Below are 22,332 nucleotides of genomic sequence, written 5' to 3'. Positions count from 1 at the left end.
TGAAAATTTCATTTCCCTTGATGTTCTCGCTGCTCCTCAGATGTCATGCCACACTTCCGTCTGCAACGCTGTCATTTGTTCATGCATCAAAATGAGGATGAAAGAACAAACGTGCAAATTTAGTTAATTTATAAAAGTTTCTCACAGTTTTACTATTTTAATAATACCCCTGATGGTCAATTCTGAACAACATGGATATTTTTCCATTGATGTTCTTAAACCAAAGGCAGTTTGGTGGTGTTTGATTGGGCTTTTTTTGTTTCAAGTGCAATGATGTGTGCAGGCTTCTAATCTATCAACAGATTTCAAACAAAATTAAAGTCGCAGCTGGCTTTTCAATTTTTTGTCAGGAGAAAAAGAGAGTCATTTAGGGTTAAACCAACTGAGAGGAGGAAAGTAACCTGAAGTAAAGGAATAAGAATAAGAGAAAAATATTGTGTGCTCAGAAAGACCAAAGTTGTTTGGAAAAAAGGATAAAAAAGGCACAACACGGCAACATCAAAAGAAGGAAATACGCTTTCTGGAGTATCCCAGTCAGAGTCTTGACCTGAGCGCGATTGAGATGTTTTGGTATGATCTCAAAGGGGCGATTCAAACCAGAGAGTGTGAAAAATATGACTAACCTGAAATAGTTTTCTAAGACGCTGACTGTTGTGAGGTCTGATGTGCAATTACAGGAAACATACAGGTTAAGGCTGCTACCGAACGAGGTCTACCAGTTATACAATCCAAGGGTTCACATACTTTTTCCCACCACACACTGCAAATGTTTACATGGTTTATTCAGTATAGGCATGAAATATGATCAATGTTTTTCTCTTGCTGATATACAGATCAAATGTAATGATCATTCCAAAGAGTTCACATACTTTTTCTGCAGATGTTCAAACTCACTGAGATCTTCTTACACAACCTTCTTAATGCTGCTACCAAAGGAGGTCAAGGGTTCACATACTTTTTCCCACCACGCACTGCAAATGTTTACATGGTTTATTCATGAAAAAGTATCAATTTTTTTCTCTTGCTAAAGAGCAGATAAAATGTCATGATCATTACAAAGAGTTCACATACCTTTTTCTCACTGCTCTTCCTCTTATAAGATCTTCTTACACAATCCTCTTACTGCTGCTACCGAAGGAGGTCAACCAGTTATAAAATCCAAGGGTTCGCGTACTTTTTCCAACGTGCACTGTGAATGTTTATGGTGTGTTCAAAAGTTAACATGAAAGAGTATCAATGTTTTTTCTTGCTGAAGGTCAGATAAAATGTAATGATCAATCATAAGGGTTCATATACTTTTTCTGCAGATGTTCAAATTCACTGCTATTTCTCTTAAGACTTTCTTACACAAAATTGCATCATTTCCATGACCAATTCACTTAAGTCGCATCTGTGCCACCCACGGTGCAACTGAAGCCTGGAGATGCTGAAAAGCTTCTAGCAACAGGTTACCATAAACACACAGAGGGAAACTTTTGATTCAGAGGTACATCAATCATTGCAAGTAGTCATGCAAGATCTAAATTGTTTTTAATTGCTCAACAATTGCCTTTTTAAATGTCATTTCTGTTTCATCATACATTTGCAAGCTAGCCTCCTATAGAGTCAACTCAATAATAGGACTACTAGGACATTCCAAGTAGTTCAGACCAATTTTACCCCCATGAAAGGACCCCTAATAAGCCATACTTGATTCAAATCAGTCCTTTTGTGGTCCTATTGATTCGTGCAACGTGAAAGCAAAGATGTACCACAGACGTACCTCAGGGTCGCCATCCGCTGCTGCAATCTTCTGTCAGGGGAAAAACAAATCCCTTACAATGGCTGCAAAAGATGATTACATTAAATGATAACTGTCCTCAGCATATAGAAGATTGCCTTTTGTCATCTCAAAAGGATGCAATATCATGCAAAAGTTAAGAAGTTCAGTAGAAGTACAACAGATGTGACAAAGTGGTGAGCTTGGTGAAATTAAAGATTCATGTCCCTTCTACAACGACCTAGATGACATTCAGGGAGCGAGCGCTTGTGCTAACCTGACAGATGTTGTCAAGGGGAGAAACGTGGACTTGCAAATTGATAAAGAAGAGTGTTTTACACACCATTCGACATCCATGCTCACCCATGTGTTTAAACTGTAACCTAATGTAAAATGATTGTGATTAACCTTGGTTTTGGAAAATGTCTGAAACTACACTGGTTTGGGAGCCCCTTTATAGCATGACTGCAACAGTTTCACTGTTAGAGGAAAGTTCTCTGTCAGTAGTGAGGTCTCGGCTGACTGCAGACAAACATGGATGTGTCTCTTCTCATCCTTGCACTTCACAGCCAATCAGCGTCCAAAGTCTAAGTTTCCTGCCAGATGCACAGCAAAAATCCTAATGAGTTTAATGTCTCTTTTGGCATGTCCTCCAGTTATCTAAATATCTAAATATCCTTAATTTTTCTTGGGAAGAAACACTGCTTAAAATATTGAGACTTGTTTTCATATATTGTATGTTGAATATAAGCGTATTTTGTCTCATTACTGCATTGCCGGATTTTTGTTTTGTTTTTAACTTGTTTATGCTTAAAATTAGGCAGCAGTAACCGTCAAATCTGTCAAATACTCTCAAAGCACAAAGTTTGTTTGCCTTTCCCATCAATTATGAATTGTGGTTTTGACAGTATGCCATTTGATATTTTCCATGCTACAGCTGTCTTAAACTGACTTTAATCACAGTCAGAAATGATAGACTGATGTCAGGAGATCCATAAGCACCCACATGTCTGAACCACATCCAAATAAGACGAGAGCCTTTGAGGGAATAATTACAGTACATTTTTGCTTAGGTGGAAATTTCTGCTTTAGTGATAAACACCCACATAGCTTTTAGGGAATTAACCATTAAGGTAAGCTTCAGGATGTCCACGTTAAATAAATTAATAAAACACAAAGTACTCTAAGCCGGACAGACTAAAGTCATTAAGCCTCCCTTTGTTCAAGTCGTGGCTAAATGATTAGTAATGCTTTGTTAGCAGAGCAACATTAATAAACTACAGACACATAATTGAATGTAGTATTAACCAGCAAATTGCATTTAGTCCCTGCATTCAAGACCAAGCTGATGTACACCAGGACTCAAAATGAATATAGGGCTCCCCCTAGAGTTCAACCAATGCTTTGCAGGCTGACATTTTTAAATATTTAGTTTATTCTTGCCCCTAAATGCCAATCAAACCAACCTCACAATAGAAACAGAAGTAATACTTTTTCAAAATTTTTCTCAAATGTATGCAAATATCTATGGAAATATAATTAAATACAATTTAACCCCTCAAATGGCAAGAAAATACAAATAAATCATGAAAAACACTTTAAAAACTGGACAATATACACATACTTAGAAACAAAGCCTAAGACTTATCAAAAAATATACTAAAAATAACAATGGAAAAAGTTATTTTTTTTTTTGCAGTCTAGACTTTAAGGTAGGCTATGTATATTTACATAAATTAACTTTCAAAAATAAGAAATCTCTACAGATGTAGGGTGAAAATGCCGTAGTCTGGAAGAGGAAGCACAAAGTGTTTCTATGTGTGTGGCTGCATCCGTGTGGGCTTGAGATCATAGATGAACTCACTTTTGCAGCTGTGTCTGATCTTTGTTCATGTTAGCGGTGGCACGGTGTGTTAAGTGCCCCCTTCAGCTGTCTACGACTCTCCCCTGAGCCCCAGCCACTTACTGCAGACTGGGGAGACCAAGCTTGACTGCCTCTCCACACCCACTGAGTGCTTAACAACCAGCGGCTAAAAAACGCTCGCACGTTAAATTGTAATGCTACTTCTTCGGTTCGCACTAATAGCGCTGGTGTCATTGATTTCTTGTCACGCCCCCTCAGCCAGGCGAAATACTAATGGTGGTGGTCAATAAAGTACATGAACTGGAAGTTCTCAGTCCTCACACTTCTATCAAACTCAGCCCTAAAAATAGCCGGCACATACTGCATCACCACCAACTTATTTAAAGTCTGAAATGAAGGCCTGAAATGGAAATGAACCTATTGATCTATTGATCTAATGATCTATTTTCTAAATGCATCTCAGTAATCGTTATTGTGAACAGTTCAACATACAGGTTTTACCTCATAATTTCTTTTTATATATCAAAATTTAACTCTTTATCTTCTCCCTGGTGAAGTATGCCAGACGATTCCAATAATTTTGTCAGTTTAAGTTCCACCCCTTTCTTACAATCAGTTGCAAGCTCGCATTCAGATCTGCCTCCATCCAATCAACAACCAATGGACTGAACCAATGGTGCATTCAAGTCCTCCTGTGAAGTTGGTATCTACGAGTTAGGAAGTCGGGTTTATGACGTCAGGTGCATTCAAGCAAAGACAATAGATATATAAAGACTGTTCACTGCTATTAGTTATGAATTGGAGAAACTGTAACGTGAAATATGGCGGAATACGGCCCGCCTTCTAAGTAAAAGAGCCAATCGCTGATTGATAAAGTCATTGCGTCACTTTAGCTGCAGTTAGAGGCTCCGATTCCCATAGAAACCTGAGACTCACGCATAGGACTACACATGTGCATTGGCTTGTCTAGCTGAAAAATAAGCTTTTTTAATGCTTTAGCATAAGAAACAACATTTACATACGGAAGAGGATTAAGGCCAAGCAATAATAAAAAAAAAAACACTTGTTAAATTTCGAGAAAAAAGTCGAGATAAAATGTTGAGAATAAACTCATTAAATTACGAGAAAAAAACTTGTTAAATTTCGAGAAAAAAGTCAAGATAAAATGTTGAGAATAAAGTCATTAAATTACAAGAATAAACTCATTAAATTACAAGAATAAAGTCGTTAAATTACGAAAACAAATTCGTTAAATTATGAGAAAAATGACGTTAAATTTCGAGAAAAAAGTCGAGATCAAATGTTGAGAATAAAGTCATTAAATTACAAGAATAAACTCATTAAATTACGAGAAAAAAGTTGTTAAATTACGAGAACAAATTTGTTAAATTACGAGAATGAATTTGTTAATTTAATGACTTTTTTCTCGTAAATTAATGACTTTATTCTCAACATTTTATCTCAACTTTTTTCTCGAAATTTAATGAGTTTTTTTCTCGAAATTTAACGAGTTTATTCTCAACATTTTATCTAGACTTTTTTCTTGAAATTTAACAACTTTATTCTCGAGATGTTTTTTATTTTTTTATTATTGCTTGGCCCTAATCCTCTTCCGTATTTATGGGACGGTTAAAGTCAGATTTTGTTGCTGATTTGAAATATATAAATTAATTGGGAGTTCTCCAGGCAGTTTTTGAGATATCAGGATTCCTCCATTCCAATAGATAGGACTTGGTCTTGGATGGCCGAAATAGCTGCCTGGAGGTGTTGCAAATATGGCAGCCGAGTGAACAGACTTTCCTAGAAAGGGACTTTGGTCAAAGCCACTGGAAGGCGAGCCTGCAACCTTTAGCTAAAAAAGCGTAACGGCTAATGCTAAGGCTCCGGCTGTGGCGGTACACAGGGAATGAGACCCAGAGGCTGTTTTTTGAATGGATGTCAATGGATGAGAGGCTTCACTATGCTGATTAAACAGCTTTTTTGGGGGGAAATAGCTAATCATTTAATTAATGGACTGCCTGTTTGTCAATCTTCAGCATGTTTTACACTAAACAATACTTTCGTTGGGAACTATATGTAGATTTTAGCTTGATAAAAATGTATTTTTTTAAGTGAAGGCAGACAGGGAATGTTGCGACAGGTAGGACTCATTTATGGCATTACTAACAGCGAATGTGCCGCATTACTGTTTAACAGACAGAACAATAGATGTTGTGTAAAAGCCACCGGAAGGCAAGCCTGCAACCTTTAAACAAAAAAGCGTAGCGGCTAATGATAAGGCTCCGGCTGTGGTGGTACACAGGGAAGGAGCTTTGAACGGCGGGCACTGATGTCACTGCCATTACACGATAGGCTGAGAGGTGCCGCACATGATTAAGTTAGCTGTTACGCTTTCTCCAATGGTAAGACCTTCTCATCATTATACACAATCTCTTATTTGGTTCAAGTCACTTTTGTCGGAGCAAGATGGCGGTGTACCCTCTCTTAATTAACTACACAAAAAAACATCTTTTTTTTTTTTTTAAAGCTCTACTAAAAAATTAAGAACAAAGAATGTGCATCAGGTGTGTTTTGCTCTTTTATGTTTTTATATAATTTAGGAAGCAACTGTAAACTTTATCGTTACATTAGAGCTGCACACGATTCTTGTCATGATTTTTTGCTGTTGTTTCAAATAGAGATCACAATTCTAAACATGATTATGATGTTAATTGTTGCTGTCTATTTAAAAATGTTTAATTAATCTGAAAGAATTAATTAAAAAAGAGAATGATCAATGACTCACTCATAAATACTTCACTTGTTTCATTAGGCTAATCGATGAATCAGCATTTTTGAACTAATCTCTTGAATGTAAAATTCAATGACAAATATATATTTTTAACAGTCACAATTTGAATGTTTCAGCGTGATTTTGTCAAAGGTTTAGTAGACACAGACGAATCGTTGTCATTTAGGAATGAGATCGCATGGATGTTTGAATCGAGATCGTGATCTTTTACTGATTAATCGTGCAGCTCTATGTTACATATTATTATATTACAATGCTAGTATATTTTTTTTGCAGGCAATTAGCTTGTTTTGTTGTAAATAAAAAAGCCTGACGTCACTGCTAAATACCTATAAGTATTGTGGTACATGTTTCTCACTGACGCTCCTAACTCGTGAAGTTCAAGGCTCAAAGAAAATCCTGAGCTTTCCACTGGTTTTTTTATGAATTTGTGGCATTTATGTGTTTAACTTGACTTGAATGCACCACAAAGCATGCCCAAGATTTATTTCTTTTATAATAATCACTCAGATGTATGTCAAAATATGGAAGAAAAATCATATTTAGCTAATTCCATTTCATCACGACTTTAAACACTCTTCATTTGGTTTATTAAAAATGAATATCATTGTGAACTTGCTTTATATATTCAGGCATTCGAATTAATTTTAAAAGTTTGAGAGTTCTATTGTTATTATTATAGTGTCTATTGCTATTATTTAATTGTAAGCATAAATGTTTAAATATTAATTAATAAAATAAATTTAAAGTTAACATGAAAAGTTTGACCATTTTCCTTTTATAATTGAATGTATTTCAACAAAAATAAATAAATAGGGCGATGCTTGCTTTTATATATCAATAATTGATTGGATTGTGAAAAAAAAAGTGCTTTACAAAACAAATTGGAGCCATGAAAAAAAGTAAAAAGATTTGTAACAAAAAAGTTGCTAGAGATGCAAAGCATTTTGAAAAATGATTACAAAGACCCCCACAAAAAACTGATTCGTTCTGAGATATTGCACAATTTTTAACTGTCACATATAATTTTGAAAGGCCCCTTTTGAGTCAAGTATTGATTGGTTATATAAAAGTTCAATGCCACTTCCTGCCAAGAGGATGAAGTGTAGATATTGCTCCATCACTTGTAGTTATGAAATTGCTTTGTCTTCTAGTTCCTAGAAACATCAATACTGTCAGTTTACAAAAGCCTGTCATGTTTCTCATTCTCTCCACAAATTCAAGATTCACACCAGGGTAGTGATGTGACAGCTATTTTAGAGAGCAGCATTAAAAATACCATTCTTTCAATTAAGCAACTGTTTGGGACTTTGCATGAATGGTTTCATGAAATATGCATGGAAATGGATACATATTTCTCAAGTTATTCAGGTCTAGCTAAACAACTTCCTAATATGTCCTGTAAGGATATCTTTCCTCGTAAGCAATGATATTTAAAGTGATGTTCTTGTTGCATTTTGTCAGTGAGGTGGGATCTACGTAAGCAGGGCTTCTACGACAACTCTGAACAATAGGTTTATTTAAAGATGCTGCTACTTTGATGGATAAAAGCCACCTGATCAAAGGCCATTCTTCTGTTTTGTAAGTAGAAGAGAACAGAAACAAATGCAAAAGTCTCATTGTTGCGTCTGTTCGCTTTTGGTTTATAAAATATGTCTACATTAACACAGTCAGTATTTGGGACTGACAACTGCGCTGAGTCTTTCAAGTTGTGCTGTATATAATAGCAGACAAAAGCTATCTTTATGGACAGGCAACTAAAGTCAATTCCCGTCTGTATTCTCAGAATAGCCTTGAATAACACCTGTAACCATAGTGACAGATAAAGTCAGTATATATGAGATTAATTCTCACATGGCTTCCATTACAAAAATGCACACTTTTTTGTATGGATTTTTGAGTAAACTATCATTACTCTCATAATTCTGGCTACCTACTATTCAGCCGAAAGCCTCACGCTGTAAGCACCCTAACAAAAAAGGCCAAAAATGGCATTTGTACAATTTACTTATTCAAAGTTACAAAGATATCATGGCACTACACTCTAAAAATGTTTGTAATTTTAATTTTAATGGAAAAAGAATGGAACGATTCTACAGTTAAACACGTTAACTGTAAGTGTTAACTGTTAATTTATTAGTTAACTGTAAGTTACTATATAGGCTAAAGTGAAAAATTGTTTAATTGTTTATTAATTTATCTAAAAAGTATGAATTATAATTTACTGTGAACATAAAGTATATTTAACAAAGCAAGTTCAAAGTTCTGTTAAAAATACAGGAAATGTAAAAAAGAACCTGGGAGAAGTGATTTTATTATATTTAATTCATATATATATATATATATATATATATATATATACAGTATATATGAATTATATATATATATATATATATATATATATATATATATATATATATATATATATATATAATTTATATATGAATATATATATGGGTAATAACGGATTACATGTAATCTGGATTTTGTAATCAGATTCCAAAAATCAAGTACTTGTAATTAGAGTAAATTACTTTTTAAAATACTCGTAATCAGACTACAGTTACGTTTTTTTTTTTTTATTACATGATTACATATTATTTACACAATGGAAGTAAGTTGTTCACAATTCATTGATTTTCCAAATTTTTCATTTTTTTTAATGTTTATATTTTTTTCATAATAAACCTGCCGCCTGTTTATGATTCTTTGAGTTTTGCCGGCTGTGAGGGGAAATATAGATGAAATATAGATGAATATATATGAAATATAGAAAATATATTTATATATGAAATAATAATAATATTATAATAATAATAATATATAAAATATAGATTAAATATTTGATGTAGCAGTGATATTGCTGTAAATTTTTTGTATTTGTATTAATATTTTTGTAATGTTGCTGTTTTCTAAATGTACATAATTTTAAGTAAATATGTTTTAAAATCATAAGATGTGATTTTGTTTTATTCAGTGTTACTATCAGCAAACACTAACATGTACATTAGTGTTAATATTTTGAAGTATTAACTGTTCATACATTGCACTTTAAAAAGAATCTGTTGAGGCTCTTGTTGGAAAATAGAATATATTTTTTTGAATATCTTTGTATCTGTCAAAATAGTACAAGATTATCCTACAATATATGTGACATCAAATAAGGGTTAGCACAAAAGTAATCTAAATGTAATCCAAAAGTAGTCAGATTACGTTACCAAAAATGTGTAATCTGAGATTATATTACTGATTACAAATTTTGTCATGTAATTTGTAATCAGTAACTGAATACAATTCACAAGTAATCTACCCAGCTCTCTCTCTCTCTCTCTCTCTCTATATATATATATATATATATTTATGTATACAGAGGCCTATATATTTGGTTTATTTACATTATGTTGCACTATTTTATGTCTATATATTTATTCATTGTTCATGACGTTAAATTGTCCTTTTAACAACATAATGTTTTACACATTTAGACACTATAATGATACATTTATACATTTAAAAATTTAATTACATTTACAACTGCCATTGGTAATAAAATTAAATAGATGCCATCACTTATAGACCGTCAATCCTATGATGTCCGCAAAAACAGCATGGCTACTAAATTGCTTATCAAAGTAAATCACAAATACATTTTCGTATGTTTCAAAAACTGAAGTGTTTTAGGCGATCCACACTGTGGGCCTGATGGCACGCGTTGGCCACTGGGTGTCGCTCTGGAGCAACAAATGGCGCGGCGTCTCCCCCACCCCCTAAACATCACTTCGACTGTGTGTATGTGTGCGTATGTGTACCACCGAGAAAGTAAGTCTGTGTTTCCAGCTGACTGCTCGCTCTCTCTTAGTGTGTGTGTCTGTGTGTGTATGTGTGTTGTCATTATTATTATCCAGTCTGCTCCCAGCTCAGAATGGCCAGATTCACTCAGACTGAGACAAGAAGGGAGCAGCACCCACAGCCGCCCCATCCCGCTTACTCCAGCCTGCTTTTCACTGGACCCGGGGCAGCACCGACCCAACATCCACTCCTCCTAATCCCGCACCAGCACCAGTACGCTCAGATCCCATTTCCTAAACCCATGAACGGGTCAGAATCCATCTCCATTCATCAGGAGAACGGCACCATGAAAGACCAAGATGCCATAAAACTCTTTATCGGGCAAATACCGCGGAACCTTGAGGAAAAAGATCTGAAACCATTATTCGAACAGTTTGGGAAAATCCACGAATTGACAGTATTAAAGGACCGATACACCGGCATGCACAAAGGTAAACGCGTGATTCCCTTAATAGACTAAAAGTGTGTGCGATTTTTGGGTGGTAAACACTATAATAATGTGTTCTTTTCTAGTGCTTCATTAATAATTAGACGTGGTAATTATGTTTATTTTTTATTTTAATTTAATATTGTCTTCTGCATCATCCATTACGACGCATGCATTATTGTTATATTTATTATAAATCATACGTGCCATTTTTGTGGTCCACTGTCATGTCAACATTAAACCCATAGCCTGATGAAACTGTAATATTGGGCCCGTTTAGCCACTGTTTTACACTTGCATTGTTTAGAGAGAACTTATCTTCTCAGTTTTTAATCTTTGCATTGTTGCATGCATGAATGTTATGTATTGTCCCTCATATGACATGGCTGGGGACCTTGCCTTTCACTATGGCAGTTTAATTTTGGAACTGGGGCAAAGAGGCTTACAAGAAAATTCATATTTAAAGAGTCTTTCTTTTGCGTCTTATTTCCTTTTCAATGGGGAAATACTCCCACCATCCCAGCGCATCGTTGTGCAGTCTGACATATGCAGTTCTCGCAGATGAACCGGCGTTTTTTTATGATTATATGCATATTAATATAATACCAAGAAAAATGTTAAATACACAATAAGCAACATTTTACAAAATATATCTGTTAAATGATCTAAACAGGTGCCAGAGTATAATGAAACACGCGAAAATAATAATAGTATCCCACAGAAAAACGTGCATCTCCACTTAACTGATCATATTTGCGCTTAAACACGTTCGGTTGTGCGTCATAACGAACTACAGCGCGTTCTACATTGTGGCGTGACGTGCTACTTGACAAAAGACATTGAATACGTCATTGATTCCACTCAAACAAGAAGACAAAGACTAAAATTAAACCTCTATTTTAGTATAATCTCGTTCTTCTGACACTCATTCGTTCTCCTCAAGCGATATGTGTCGGAAGCACATTCGTCTTAGTGTCAGTTACTATCAGGCTTCATATCAGTGGTGTGTTTATAATTATGCTAATAAGGTTATATTTGCTCAAGCGTTCATCCACGATATTTACCCCATGAGAAGCCCTGCTTCATATGGGGTTTATGTGTTGAACATGTCAGAGTAATGATTCATGGGCAAGAGTTGTGCGTTTTCATTTGGGTAAACTGAACTAAACCAAACGGTTAAGGTCGGGAAAACGAGCCGAAATGTTAATTTTATACTTGATTTTAGGTATCTATAACAAATGCTACGCTCTAGAGAGGATTTGCATGAAAAATGAGAAGGAACTTTCAGAGGGAACTTAAGAAAGTAGCTACTTACCACAATCGACCGTTGTGAAAGCGCGCCATTTCTGACTAGATGTGCTCACGCGCCTATTCTTTTTGATATGTAGTAAATTATTGTATTATTTGGAGAATTAACTTGTGTAGCAAATAATACAAGAAACAGAAACACCAGGGAGCATCCAATCTCAGCTGACTGTTTCTCAATAAGGATGGTCCTCTTGGGCATTGATGGATGTCAAGCTTATGTGGATACACCTTATCTAGTGCATTATTACTGTGAGCTGAATAGTCACATTAATTAGACGTCTACAAGTTTGTAGTTTCAAACCCATGAAGTGAATTTGCATTTTGGAGCAATTGGGTTCCCTCAGGAATTTCCAATGGGGTTTTATAATGGTGATTTTCCATTTATAAGTAAAATGTAGGTCTGTGGTTAATATTACTTGGGACTTTTACATTTTTTTTTCTGCATAAATTACACACAGTTGTACCTCAAATGTTAATTTTAAAACCGCTGTGTTTTGTGTTGGTAAAAACAGAAGGATGTGAGTTTACAGGCTTGTTTAATTCATAAAATGAAAACCATTATTCTTAAAACCTATAGGTAAGACTTGCAATTTGAGGTCATTACTGAATAGTTGTGTTTTTTATGTATAATATGAGTGGTTGTGTACATATTAGTTGAACTTGCTGTCTGTGGCAGATTACAACATCATAGGCCCATTTTTTTTTCATCCTAAAACTACCTGATTGTGCTTGTGATGTAGCTGCCTTTGGGACAGGAACTGAAAATGAGTTCTAAAGGATCGTACAGAGAATTGGTTCTTCAGGATGGAATTTCTTTTCATCTTATGTATTATTCTATGAGGGGATGTGAAGATAAGAACAAGTCAGCAAATATTTACATACACTTTTTGTCAGCTTATAGAGATTGTGCAGTCTTGCGAGTAGTCTCAATATGGACTGCATTGGTGATGTAGACCCCAAGGTTGTTTAAATGTTTGGCTAAAACGTCGCTGAGGATGCTAATGTAATTTTTCATTCGAAATGTTACGAAGGAGTGCAACAGATGAATCTTTGTGCTATAGTCGTGCATTACATAAAGTATACAATTTGCAAATTTTCATTGAAGATAAGCCGTTTAGCTGTGAAAACAAGACATTTGTGCATCTGTTTCATCATTAATTTCGTTTTTTGAGAGTTCTTCAGACTACAGGGATCATATAGTTTCAAAGGGGGGAACATGTTTCGGCTCTAAGTCCGCTCACTAATCCACAGAGGAAAACACAGCATTAGTTTGCTAAGCGTGGTAATAAACCATGACTGTAATGACGGAGGAGGATTAGCAACTGTAGTTATTGTCTGAGGTTGCTGTTGCTTGGATCACTTGGTTTGTCCCTCTACAGTGGCTGCTTCTTTGCAATTAAAGCATGTGGGAGTCATCTTAGCCTGCGGTGTTCAATATGAACAACTATTATGAGGTCTGTTCCAAGGACCTAACAATTGCGGTCTCTTGATTTGTATTAAAAGGTGAGCTTTTCCCCTTCAAGCTTTTCACCTGTGATCAGTTGAGCTCAGCATTTTATTAAAGTTTTTATATTTAATATGGAGTTGGAAATGGGTTTTACACCCACCGATATGCCTGCAAACCTGGAGACACTTGCTATGCTGTATTTGTAATCTTACGCAAGCGTGGTATATAGATCTCTTGCTGCGTTTAGCATAAATAGACTATTGTTGCTTTGAAAGCCTCTTACGCACATTTTGCACTCTGCAGGTGAAGATGTCCAAGGATAAGCTTGTGTTGGCTTACAATGCAAGAGGAATGGAGAACATTTGAAAACTATACACAAACATATAAAAGGTTCTTTGGACTTAAAGCTGATGCTGTCTGATTTTCTGTGCTCTGATTCACATATGCTACTATAGATTATCAATACTTGCTTTCAAGGGACCTATTGTGCTAATGCATTTGTGAGGGATTGAGTAATAAACCGACATCTTACAAATAATCTTATAAAGGATTAAACAGTTTTAATTGAAAGTCAGACTGTAGAAAGTTTCAGTGCATATAAATGTAAAGGTAACCTTGTTGAATAGTGATTTTAAAGTAGTTTTATTTCCACTGTTATAAAGAGTTTTGATTGAAATAGTTCTGATGCCTTACAGCAAAATTACATCATAAATCCCTTATTAATAGGAAGATAAAACCTAATTTGTCTGTTCTTCCAAGAAACAATGTTGGGTTAGTAACACGTTCATAAATGTAATTCATTTGAATGAGTACTCTTCTTACAATATGTATGATTTTTGCATTAAAATATTCAAAAACCTGTAGAACAATGTTATTATATTTTGTTGAGTTGTGCACTTGCATTATCCCAAATGTTTCCAACAATGTTTAAATCCAGAGAAATCCACAATTTTAACAGTGACGTCATATCCCCCCTACCCTCAGCTGTCAGTAGAAGGGAATGAAAACTGCACTTGTCGAGCGATTTTCATGGAGTCTTTAATAAGAGGAGGTCATTGGTTCTCCTCTGGAAGTCAAATATGTCCAGTGGCTTCTTTATGACTTAAAATTAGTCTGACAGTCCATAGATCCAAACAGCTGTAAATACTTTAATACGCAACAAGGCGGGTTCATAAAAAATGCAATGCTTTAGCAGCTCTACTGTCAGGAACCGTATCTCTGAATGTCAGGATGAGATGTTTCCTCCTCTACCAGCGAGCTTTGCTTTGAGCTACTTGTCTTTTCATGTGACCTGGCCACTTATCTCCCCTTTACCTGCTTTTAGATGGACTTTCCTCTATGCGGAGAAGGTTATTGCTCTTTTTAGATGGAAAATGTGTTTTTTTAAGGCCATTATCATTCATCAGGAGATGGCACTTACAATAGAGTATAGACATTCCACTGAGGAAAGAGGTTCAGTGACCTTCTGTAACATGTCCGTTTTGTGGACCGAACATAAAACACAAAAGCGAAATTATTGATGCGCTATTCTAAGATGCTGTGAATCTCTCCCTTGTGACCATTTTTATGGCGGATAATAAGTTGGTCTTCAAACGTGTCATAATGTCTGCTGTGTTTGCTTATAGAAAGCCCACAGATTCCCTCTACGTCATGCTGCTCACCAGATTGATCTGTAATTTGTAATCTCACTGCTGTAGGATCCAAGAAAATAAATGTATTAAACTTGTTATTAAACAAATTCTTTTTCATGTTAAAATATTTTCTGTCAGGACCCCTATCGTAAAAGATTAGCATACGGTTTGGATTGGCGATATGGTTCTGTTATGGGCAAGAGTTCCCTGACCATCCATGCAGCCTAGCATGGATAAGAGCAGGAAGAGCAGCAATACCCCCTAGGGTAAACAGAACGAAACAACATAAAGGTATTGCAATATCATTTATGTTCTTAATGACAAAAATTTAATGTAACAACATAATTCAAGAAAATGAGTCTAATTCAAAGGAATATCAGAAGGCCTGAACTGGACGAGAGGAGGAGCTGGGGATGGAGGAGGGTAATTAGTACTGAATAGACCATATATAGGGATGCTGTGATAGGCCTTGTATTCCTATAGGTAGACGTGGATCAGCTTTGAGTCAGCTGATGCGAGCTTGACTAACGTGACCTGCCAGAACTAACGTAATATGCTAGATTTCTTCTATCACAGCTTAATATGCATAAACAATACAAAGTAAACCAGTCATTACTTAGTTTCTGTGAAAAGTGCAAATTTGCGACTGTGGCGGATTCATTTCAAAACATTACTTTTCTGACCTGGGTTGCTTTTTTGCACAATTATGTAACTCGCTGCAAAACCACAGTATCATTTTCGCATATCCATTGTTTGTACTATATTGGTTCAACCATATAGATCTCTTCATTCTCTTGACAAACTAAAAGATGTAGAATTAAATATGTATACATAAAATGAGAGATACAGATTGTACTGCATGTTAGTTTGTATATTTTGCTCAAGAGTGTGATCCGTTTTAGTCCACGTCATACTAACAAGAAACTGAGAGCTGTAGTCCAACTACAAAACTTTACGATGCTGTTTGCAAATGTTTGTTGGAACTATGATTTTGGGAAACATTGAATTGTTGAACTGTGCTGCTAATGATGGAACTTCTAACGATGCTTTTGGGAAACGCACCCGAGTCTGACATAACATTAGCTCAACCAATGGTATAAGTTCTCTTTGACTGACCAATGGCAAATGGGGGGAAGTGTTTACGAAAACTGTTTGAAAACATTCATTAACCAGCTGGGAAAAAAAAAAAGGTGTGCGATTTTGGCCACGATTTGGTCACAAATTTTGAGAATCCTAAAAGATTACTATAATCCTGGTCTAAAATCTTTAGTCTTTGATTGCTAGTTTGACATGTTCACCGACAGCCGATTTATGACCGTTGCGATCAAATTTTACCTCCAACGAAATTCTGGCAGTGTCAGTGACGTTCTAAGACGAACGTCAAATTGACGTGTTTTTCAAGACAAGCCATAATCAAAATGAATGCTAGAGATTTCTTTGTTAGCCACCATTTCAGTTCCGCATGTAATGCAGCTCACTGTCACCGAACGTGTATGGGTTGATGATTTCTACATGTCCTAATTATTGTTAATATGTAATTCAAGAAATAAGTTGATGATGTAAAACTCCGGACAAGTTTTCAAGCACGCGTCCGTTTTTAACACGTCTAGACTGTCGTACGGTTTGACATATAGGACAGCTGAGATCCCACACTCTGACATGAGGATCATGTTTGTACAGTCTGACAAGCAACAATCGTAAAGGACTATTATAAATGGCACAGTGTGCACCTGGCTTTAGATTGTCTCTCAGACTATTCTTCATTTTAGAGAGATTTTGACCATTTTTCAGCTGGTCAGAATGGAAAACCAATTGTACATCGGCCAGGCAGAGAAACCAGCTGGTTTAAGATGCTTGATTTATTCTGTTTAGTGACACAAGTGGTGCATAAATTACTCACTTCATCTTTAAATGACTGGATTTTCTTGAACCATTTCAAAATGGAGGTCAATTCTTTGGGATAAAGCTCTACTCTGTATATTCTTTTACACAATAAACTTTTACAAGGTCAGTTCAGAGGTGCTGTTTTTCATGGAGGGTAAAGCAAATGATGACAGAGAATGAAATGTATGATACACCAGCAAGACTGTTCTTCCCGACATTTCCTGCAGTCGAACTGTTGTTTTGGTTTTTGGAGCTTCCTGAACGAAAGATTTATTGTCGAGAGGAAAATAAATCAACACTCAGCACGGTTGACTAATGAACAGCGAAAGAAAGATTCTGTTGGCGTTGATGAGAACGGCTTGGAAATATGTAAATGCCTTGTTGGAATTTGAGCAGAAAAGCCTTTTTCCACTTCCTTTGATCTCAGGAAGGAGGGCATGGCCATTATGTCAGTCAGAGAGCTGTGACAAATGCCATGCACGCACACACAGACAGCTCGAGTGGACAGGGAAAAATGACAGTAAGGCAAAGGGCTAAGCACAATAGATGAACAGACTGAGAGAGATGGAGTGATTGTCAGAACCACTGAAAACAAATGGTGCCTTTAATCCGGAGGCACCGGCGGAGTGACGGGCTCTTCTGACAGGACGGGAGAGCCAGATCCACTCCGGCAGACAGTAAAGGGCGGAAACAAAAGGATTTAATATGAAAGGGGAGGTGTGGCGGGGCAGATGTGGGACGCCGTCACGATGTTGAGTATGACAGGATGAGACTGTGCATAAACATCGGGTTCGCATTAGTACTTGTAGGTGTTCGTACCCAAAGTGTAATTCTATCAGGTCTGAATTGGTTTTGCTGGACATCAAGTCACGACGCAACACAGTACCAAAATTGTTTATTTTAACAGCTGTTTTAGTATTGAATAGGCCCAATGATATGTAACTTGTTAACATTACATAGGGTGAAAAAGTATTTCTTTTAAGTTTTACTTTGTTTGGGTTGAGTTTGGTTTCTCAATTGACTTTCAGTGGTTTCAACCAACAAAACCCATTATGTTTGACACAAACCAATTTTAAGTTAACTTGGGTTCTTTGATTTGTGTAATTTTGTTCATGTTTTCTATAGGGTGTCGCACTACCTGTCCAATGTCAGTTTGATTTTGTTTCCTTTTACAAATGGTAGGTAATTTTTCGCAGAATACCCTTTGATTAGATGCGTGTTGATTTGATGCTTTGACGTCAACAACAAAAAATATGGAATGTGACCCACTCGTTGAAAAACGTGCAATAGAGGATTCGTAAAAGTTTGTAAGTGTTTGTTTTAGAAGATTGCTCAATTGTAGTGTCTAACCAAACTTTTTTTGTTTGTTTTTAATTTTTTTTTTAGCACCCACTAGAGTCAATTATGGAAAATACTAATACTAGATTTAATTATTGGGTATAACAAATAGGCCTATGTAAATTTGCAGCCCATTTATGTATTTAAATTCTTTTTTTTTTAATTTTCGAATTGGACAGGCATTGTTGAAGAATTTCACCAGAAACTTCCCAGATTGCTTCATCACAATATCCCTTTTACAGCTAGAAATTTACCGAATATTCTTGTTGTTTTTATTTTAGTATTGTGAAGTGATGCTGTGACATGAGCATGGATGAAAGGTGATCTGGGAGAGGATGTTATCAGTGGGTTTGTGGGACCCGTCGGGGATGTGCGGAGAGGCCTGCTGCTCAGCAGGGCTATTAATAGAAATCTGTGGTATTTCCGAAAATAGGTTAAGCTGCCACTGCTGGCATCACTGCTCACATGCCAGCCATCCTCTGAAGACAGAAAGAGAGGGAGAGGAGGAGAGACGAGGAGAAACAGATGTAGCCTACTGAGGAAGTGTCTTTGTTCCGCCGTACCCTTCTTGCACTCGGTGCAGCATCAGAGTTTTCTGGCTGAGGACTTCCCAGCATGCCGCAAGACAGTGTCACCACTCGATATTTTGAATTCACAACACAATAGCTGATCTAGACCTATTTTCAGTCTTGCTATCACAAACAACTCTTGCATATAATAGGAAGCCACTTTTTTCAGTATGCATAGACGCTTTCTCATATCCACAGTCAAAATTTTCCACTATTTATACAGTTGCTGATTTTGTTTGCATCATTTTTTTCAGAACTGCTATAAATTTTCAGTGTGCAAGCAAGGCATCATTTCCCACAAAGACTGATTTAACTTTCATTTATAATCTGAATACAAATTTATAATTTCCAAAATATGTATTTTTTTGCCGCTCCAGCTCCATGTTAGATGATGTGCGTATAGTTTTGCTCTAGTACATGGAGGTTGAGCACATTTAAAGGTGGCTGTCTTAATTAAGGTTTACAGGTTACGCTAGCGCACCGCTTATATTACAATACTCATTACAAAGTAATTAGGCGAGGGCAGGGACAATATTGTTGTCTGGACAGTGACTGAGAGAGAGAGAGGTTCGGAGGAAATCAAGCCCATATGCTTTTTTTCACAGGAGGCGGTCAGCGCATTAAGGCGTTTTACATGATATGCACTAACTACGAGTGACACTGAAAGCGACACCGCTTGCATTTGGATAAATGGTTACTCTTTATTTTACAGTGCCGTAGTTACATTGTAATTACTCAAATAAGTACTGAGTACTATTAGTCAACTACAGTACTTACTATAGAGTTACAGTTAGGGTTAGGGTTTGGTTAAGAGTAAGTTACTTGTAACTATGCATAATTTACTGTTATTACTATAGTAATACTATGTTTAGATGCTTTGTAGAACATATGAATGCAAAAATTTACATGTCGATTTATGATTGAATCAGCACCTCTTTATTCATTTTTTTTTTCTTTCAGTTTTAAGTTCAGTCCTTTGTTCTCAGAGCTAAACTTGAACGTGTCAGGAAAGAGTAGGAGGTGTGAATGACGGGAGTGCTCGTGAAGTTGCAAAGTGCTCAGGCGAGAACGTGGAGAATAGGGGCACGGAAGCAGATTTAGCGCCAAGACCTTCACACTTACTGTAACAGGCACCTCACAGTTCAGGGCTTGCACACAATTATGAAGGGGGGCAGGAACAGTGGTGTGACTGCTCGGCTTTTACTATTAAAAAAAACAGCAAATGGGGGCTGTCAGGAGCGGAGGGAGTGAGCGGCACCTTCGATTCAGCTTGCTTAATTACTGCTAAGCCTCTCTACCTCCCCATGAAGCTTTACGCCATTCCTCAGACCTGCAGGCCTCATGGGCCTCTGTCTGTGTGATTGCTTATTAGCACGGGGGTTAGATGTCATTTTTGTCCTGGAACAGAGGCACACAGTTTTGCTAGCAGTAGCTACATTTGACTTAAATGTCCACAAATTTTCAAAAATCCAAAAAATGGAAAAAACAAAACAGATTTTCAATGTTGGTTCAGGTTTTTGAACCACATTCTATTAATATTCCCATGCAGTGAAGTGTTTTATCAGGAACCATTCAGCTACATATAGAAAAAGGAATATATTAGCTGAAAATTTAAAGTAAAATCCATTGCCTACTAACTGTCAGCTTCCTTTGTTCTCTCATTCACACAAATCCAAATTTGCACATTCTTTGTGTGCTTGACATTAATTGCATTATATAAGTTGCTTTGGAATACAAGTCGCAGCACGTTTCAGATGATAAATAAAACATGAAGGTTTAAATTGGAAAAAAATCCCAGATTTGCAATGTTGTATCAGGTTTTTGAACCACATTCTATTAATATTCCCATTCAGTGTTTTATCAGAAACCATTCAGCTACATATAGAAAAAGGATTATATTAGCTTAAAATGTAAAATAAAATCCATTGCCTACTAACTGTCAGCTTCCTTTGTTAATTTTTAAAACGCATTTGATCAAACAATAGAGATTATTATCAAACAATGCGGTAGATCATTTCCACACTCTGTCCTTAGGGTGCTGCGTCAGCCATTTCCATGGCTGATATTTTTATGTCGAGTTTCAAATAATTTCATCATGCAGCCCAAAATTGCGTGCCTGGTATGCAACAGCAGGGCAGTAATTTGTATGTGTTTGGATTCCAATTGGTGCCTATGGGCTGCAATCACACTATGCATTAAAGTGATGGGATTAGAATTAAAATGCTTCTCTTGCTATCTGTTTTACTGTCACTTTCTCTTTCTCATGGACACACACACACACTATTCTTTTGCTATTATTAGTGGGGCAACTAATTTACTCTGCATATCCTTTGTGAATGCATTGTGAATGCATCCAATTTGGTTTTTGAGCAATTACAAGATCAAGTTCGCCACAGATTGGAAAGAGCCTTCGTGGGAGGATTTGAGACATCATAAAGCTTTGATGTATTTGAAAGCAGTTTAGGGTTAGTGGTACGGATACAATAATAGATATAAAAGAACAAAAGTGACTTGCTTGTTTGTTTGTCCCAGCAAGTCTTTCTATGTTTTGGCCAGGTCTCATTTGGGAATTACCTGTTCATGACCCCAAGTCACTTTCTCAGAGTCTTCATATAGTGGGTTTTGATTAGTTATTAGCATTTAGTCATTATTATCTGCTGCTGTTTGAGTTAAATTTGCTTCTATTGAGTGAGAATAAATGGCTCATTTAGTTGGATGCAAATGCAAACAAGTCTGCTAGGGCCTGAACCCTGATCCGTACAATGAGGTTGTAGCGGTGTTCTTGGTTGCTGATCATACAATTGACAAAACATTTAAAACTCTGGAAAACATGGTTTATGAAAAATACAGGTGGCATACCAAGAAAACATGACATAACGAAGAGCCCGCATTCTCCACCACAATTTTTACGTTTGTGCGAGATATACTCTGACTAAAATCTGTAGTCAACAAACAGAAGTTCGATGAGTTTTACAATAAGTTATAAAACTTTTATTGTTAATATTGTAGATTGTTTGTTTTAGCTCGACCAAGGGGGGTGAGATTGAGGCAGGACTTTCTTTGATCAATAGCAGATGGACGGAGTGTTTGAAATCTTGTTTGGAAATAATGAAAATTGTAGCCATCACATTTGGTGACATTAGTCAAGGATAAACTTCACCTTTAAGGAATAAATACACAGTGTTTATTTAGTTGCAGTTGAACATGGGTTAAGAGAGAGAAAGTGACAGAAGGAAGAGAAAGCGAGATGACTGACTTTCTAGTAGTTACTTTCACATTTACAATAGTCAGTTATCGGGCAAATTGGAGAGTTGCATTACTGTAAATACATCTACCAGTTAGCACTGTTAATGTCACAAAAATTAATGGGCTCAAGGATCTTTTCCTGCAAAGTCTCATTTTATGTGATACCTGCGGCAGAACGGTTATATAATCAGGTGTGTATATGTGCAGGTTTTTATGAAT

At 36.3% G+C, this 22,332-nt stretch overlaps 1 protein-coding gene and 1 long non-coding RNA gene across 15 annotated transcripts in view; one reads left to right on the top strand and one right to left on the bottom strand.

The window, feature by feature from the left end:
• Window positions 1-289: 289 nt before the first annotated feature.
• On the bottom strand, window positions 290-12,331 carry LOC125263775. The gene is made up of 4 exons (XR_007183893.1): window positions 12,006-12,331; window positions 1,763-1,824; window positions 1,072-1,189; window positions 290-971 (listed from the first exon to the last, which is right to left on the bottom strand). It is a non-coding gene; the product is annotated as an uncharacterized LOC125263775 (long non-coding RNA).
• The window catches only part of celf5a (cugbp, Elav-like family member 5a), a 241,567-nt gene continuing 229,428 nt past the window's right edge, over window positions 10,194-22,332 (top strand). For 6 of the 14 annotated variants that reach the window (XM_048182970.1, XM_048182960.1, XM_048182955.1 and 3 more), the window contains exon 1: window positions 10,195-10,694. In XM_048182970.1, coding sequence (XP_048038927.1) covers window positions 10,337-10,694 — 358 coding nt within the window. In that variant the 5' untranslated portion in view covers window positions 10,195-10,336. Of the gene's footprint in view, window positions 10,695-22,332 lie in introns of all 14 variants that reach the window. The other 8 variants (XM_048182969.1, XM_048182964.1, XM_048182959.1 and 5 more) reach the window with 4 other exon arrangements.

The sequence above is a fragment of the Megalobrama amblycephala genome, linkage group LG2 (genome assembly GCF_018812025.1).
Source record: "Megalobrama amblycephala isolate DHTTF-2021 linkage group LG2, ASM1881202v1, whole genome shotgun sequence".
Taxonomy (NCBI): Eukaryota; Metazoa; Chordata; class Actinopteri; order Cypriniformes; family Xenocyprididae; genus Megalobrama; species Megalobrama amblycephala.
The sequence above is the reverse complement of the archived record's forward strand: the minus strand, read 5'-3'. Positions and strand labels throughout refer to the sequence as shown.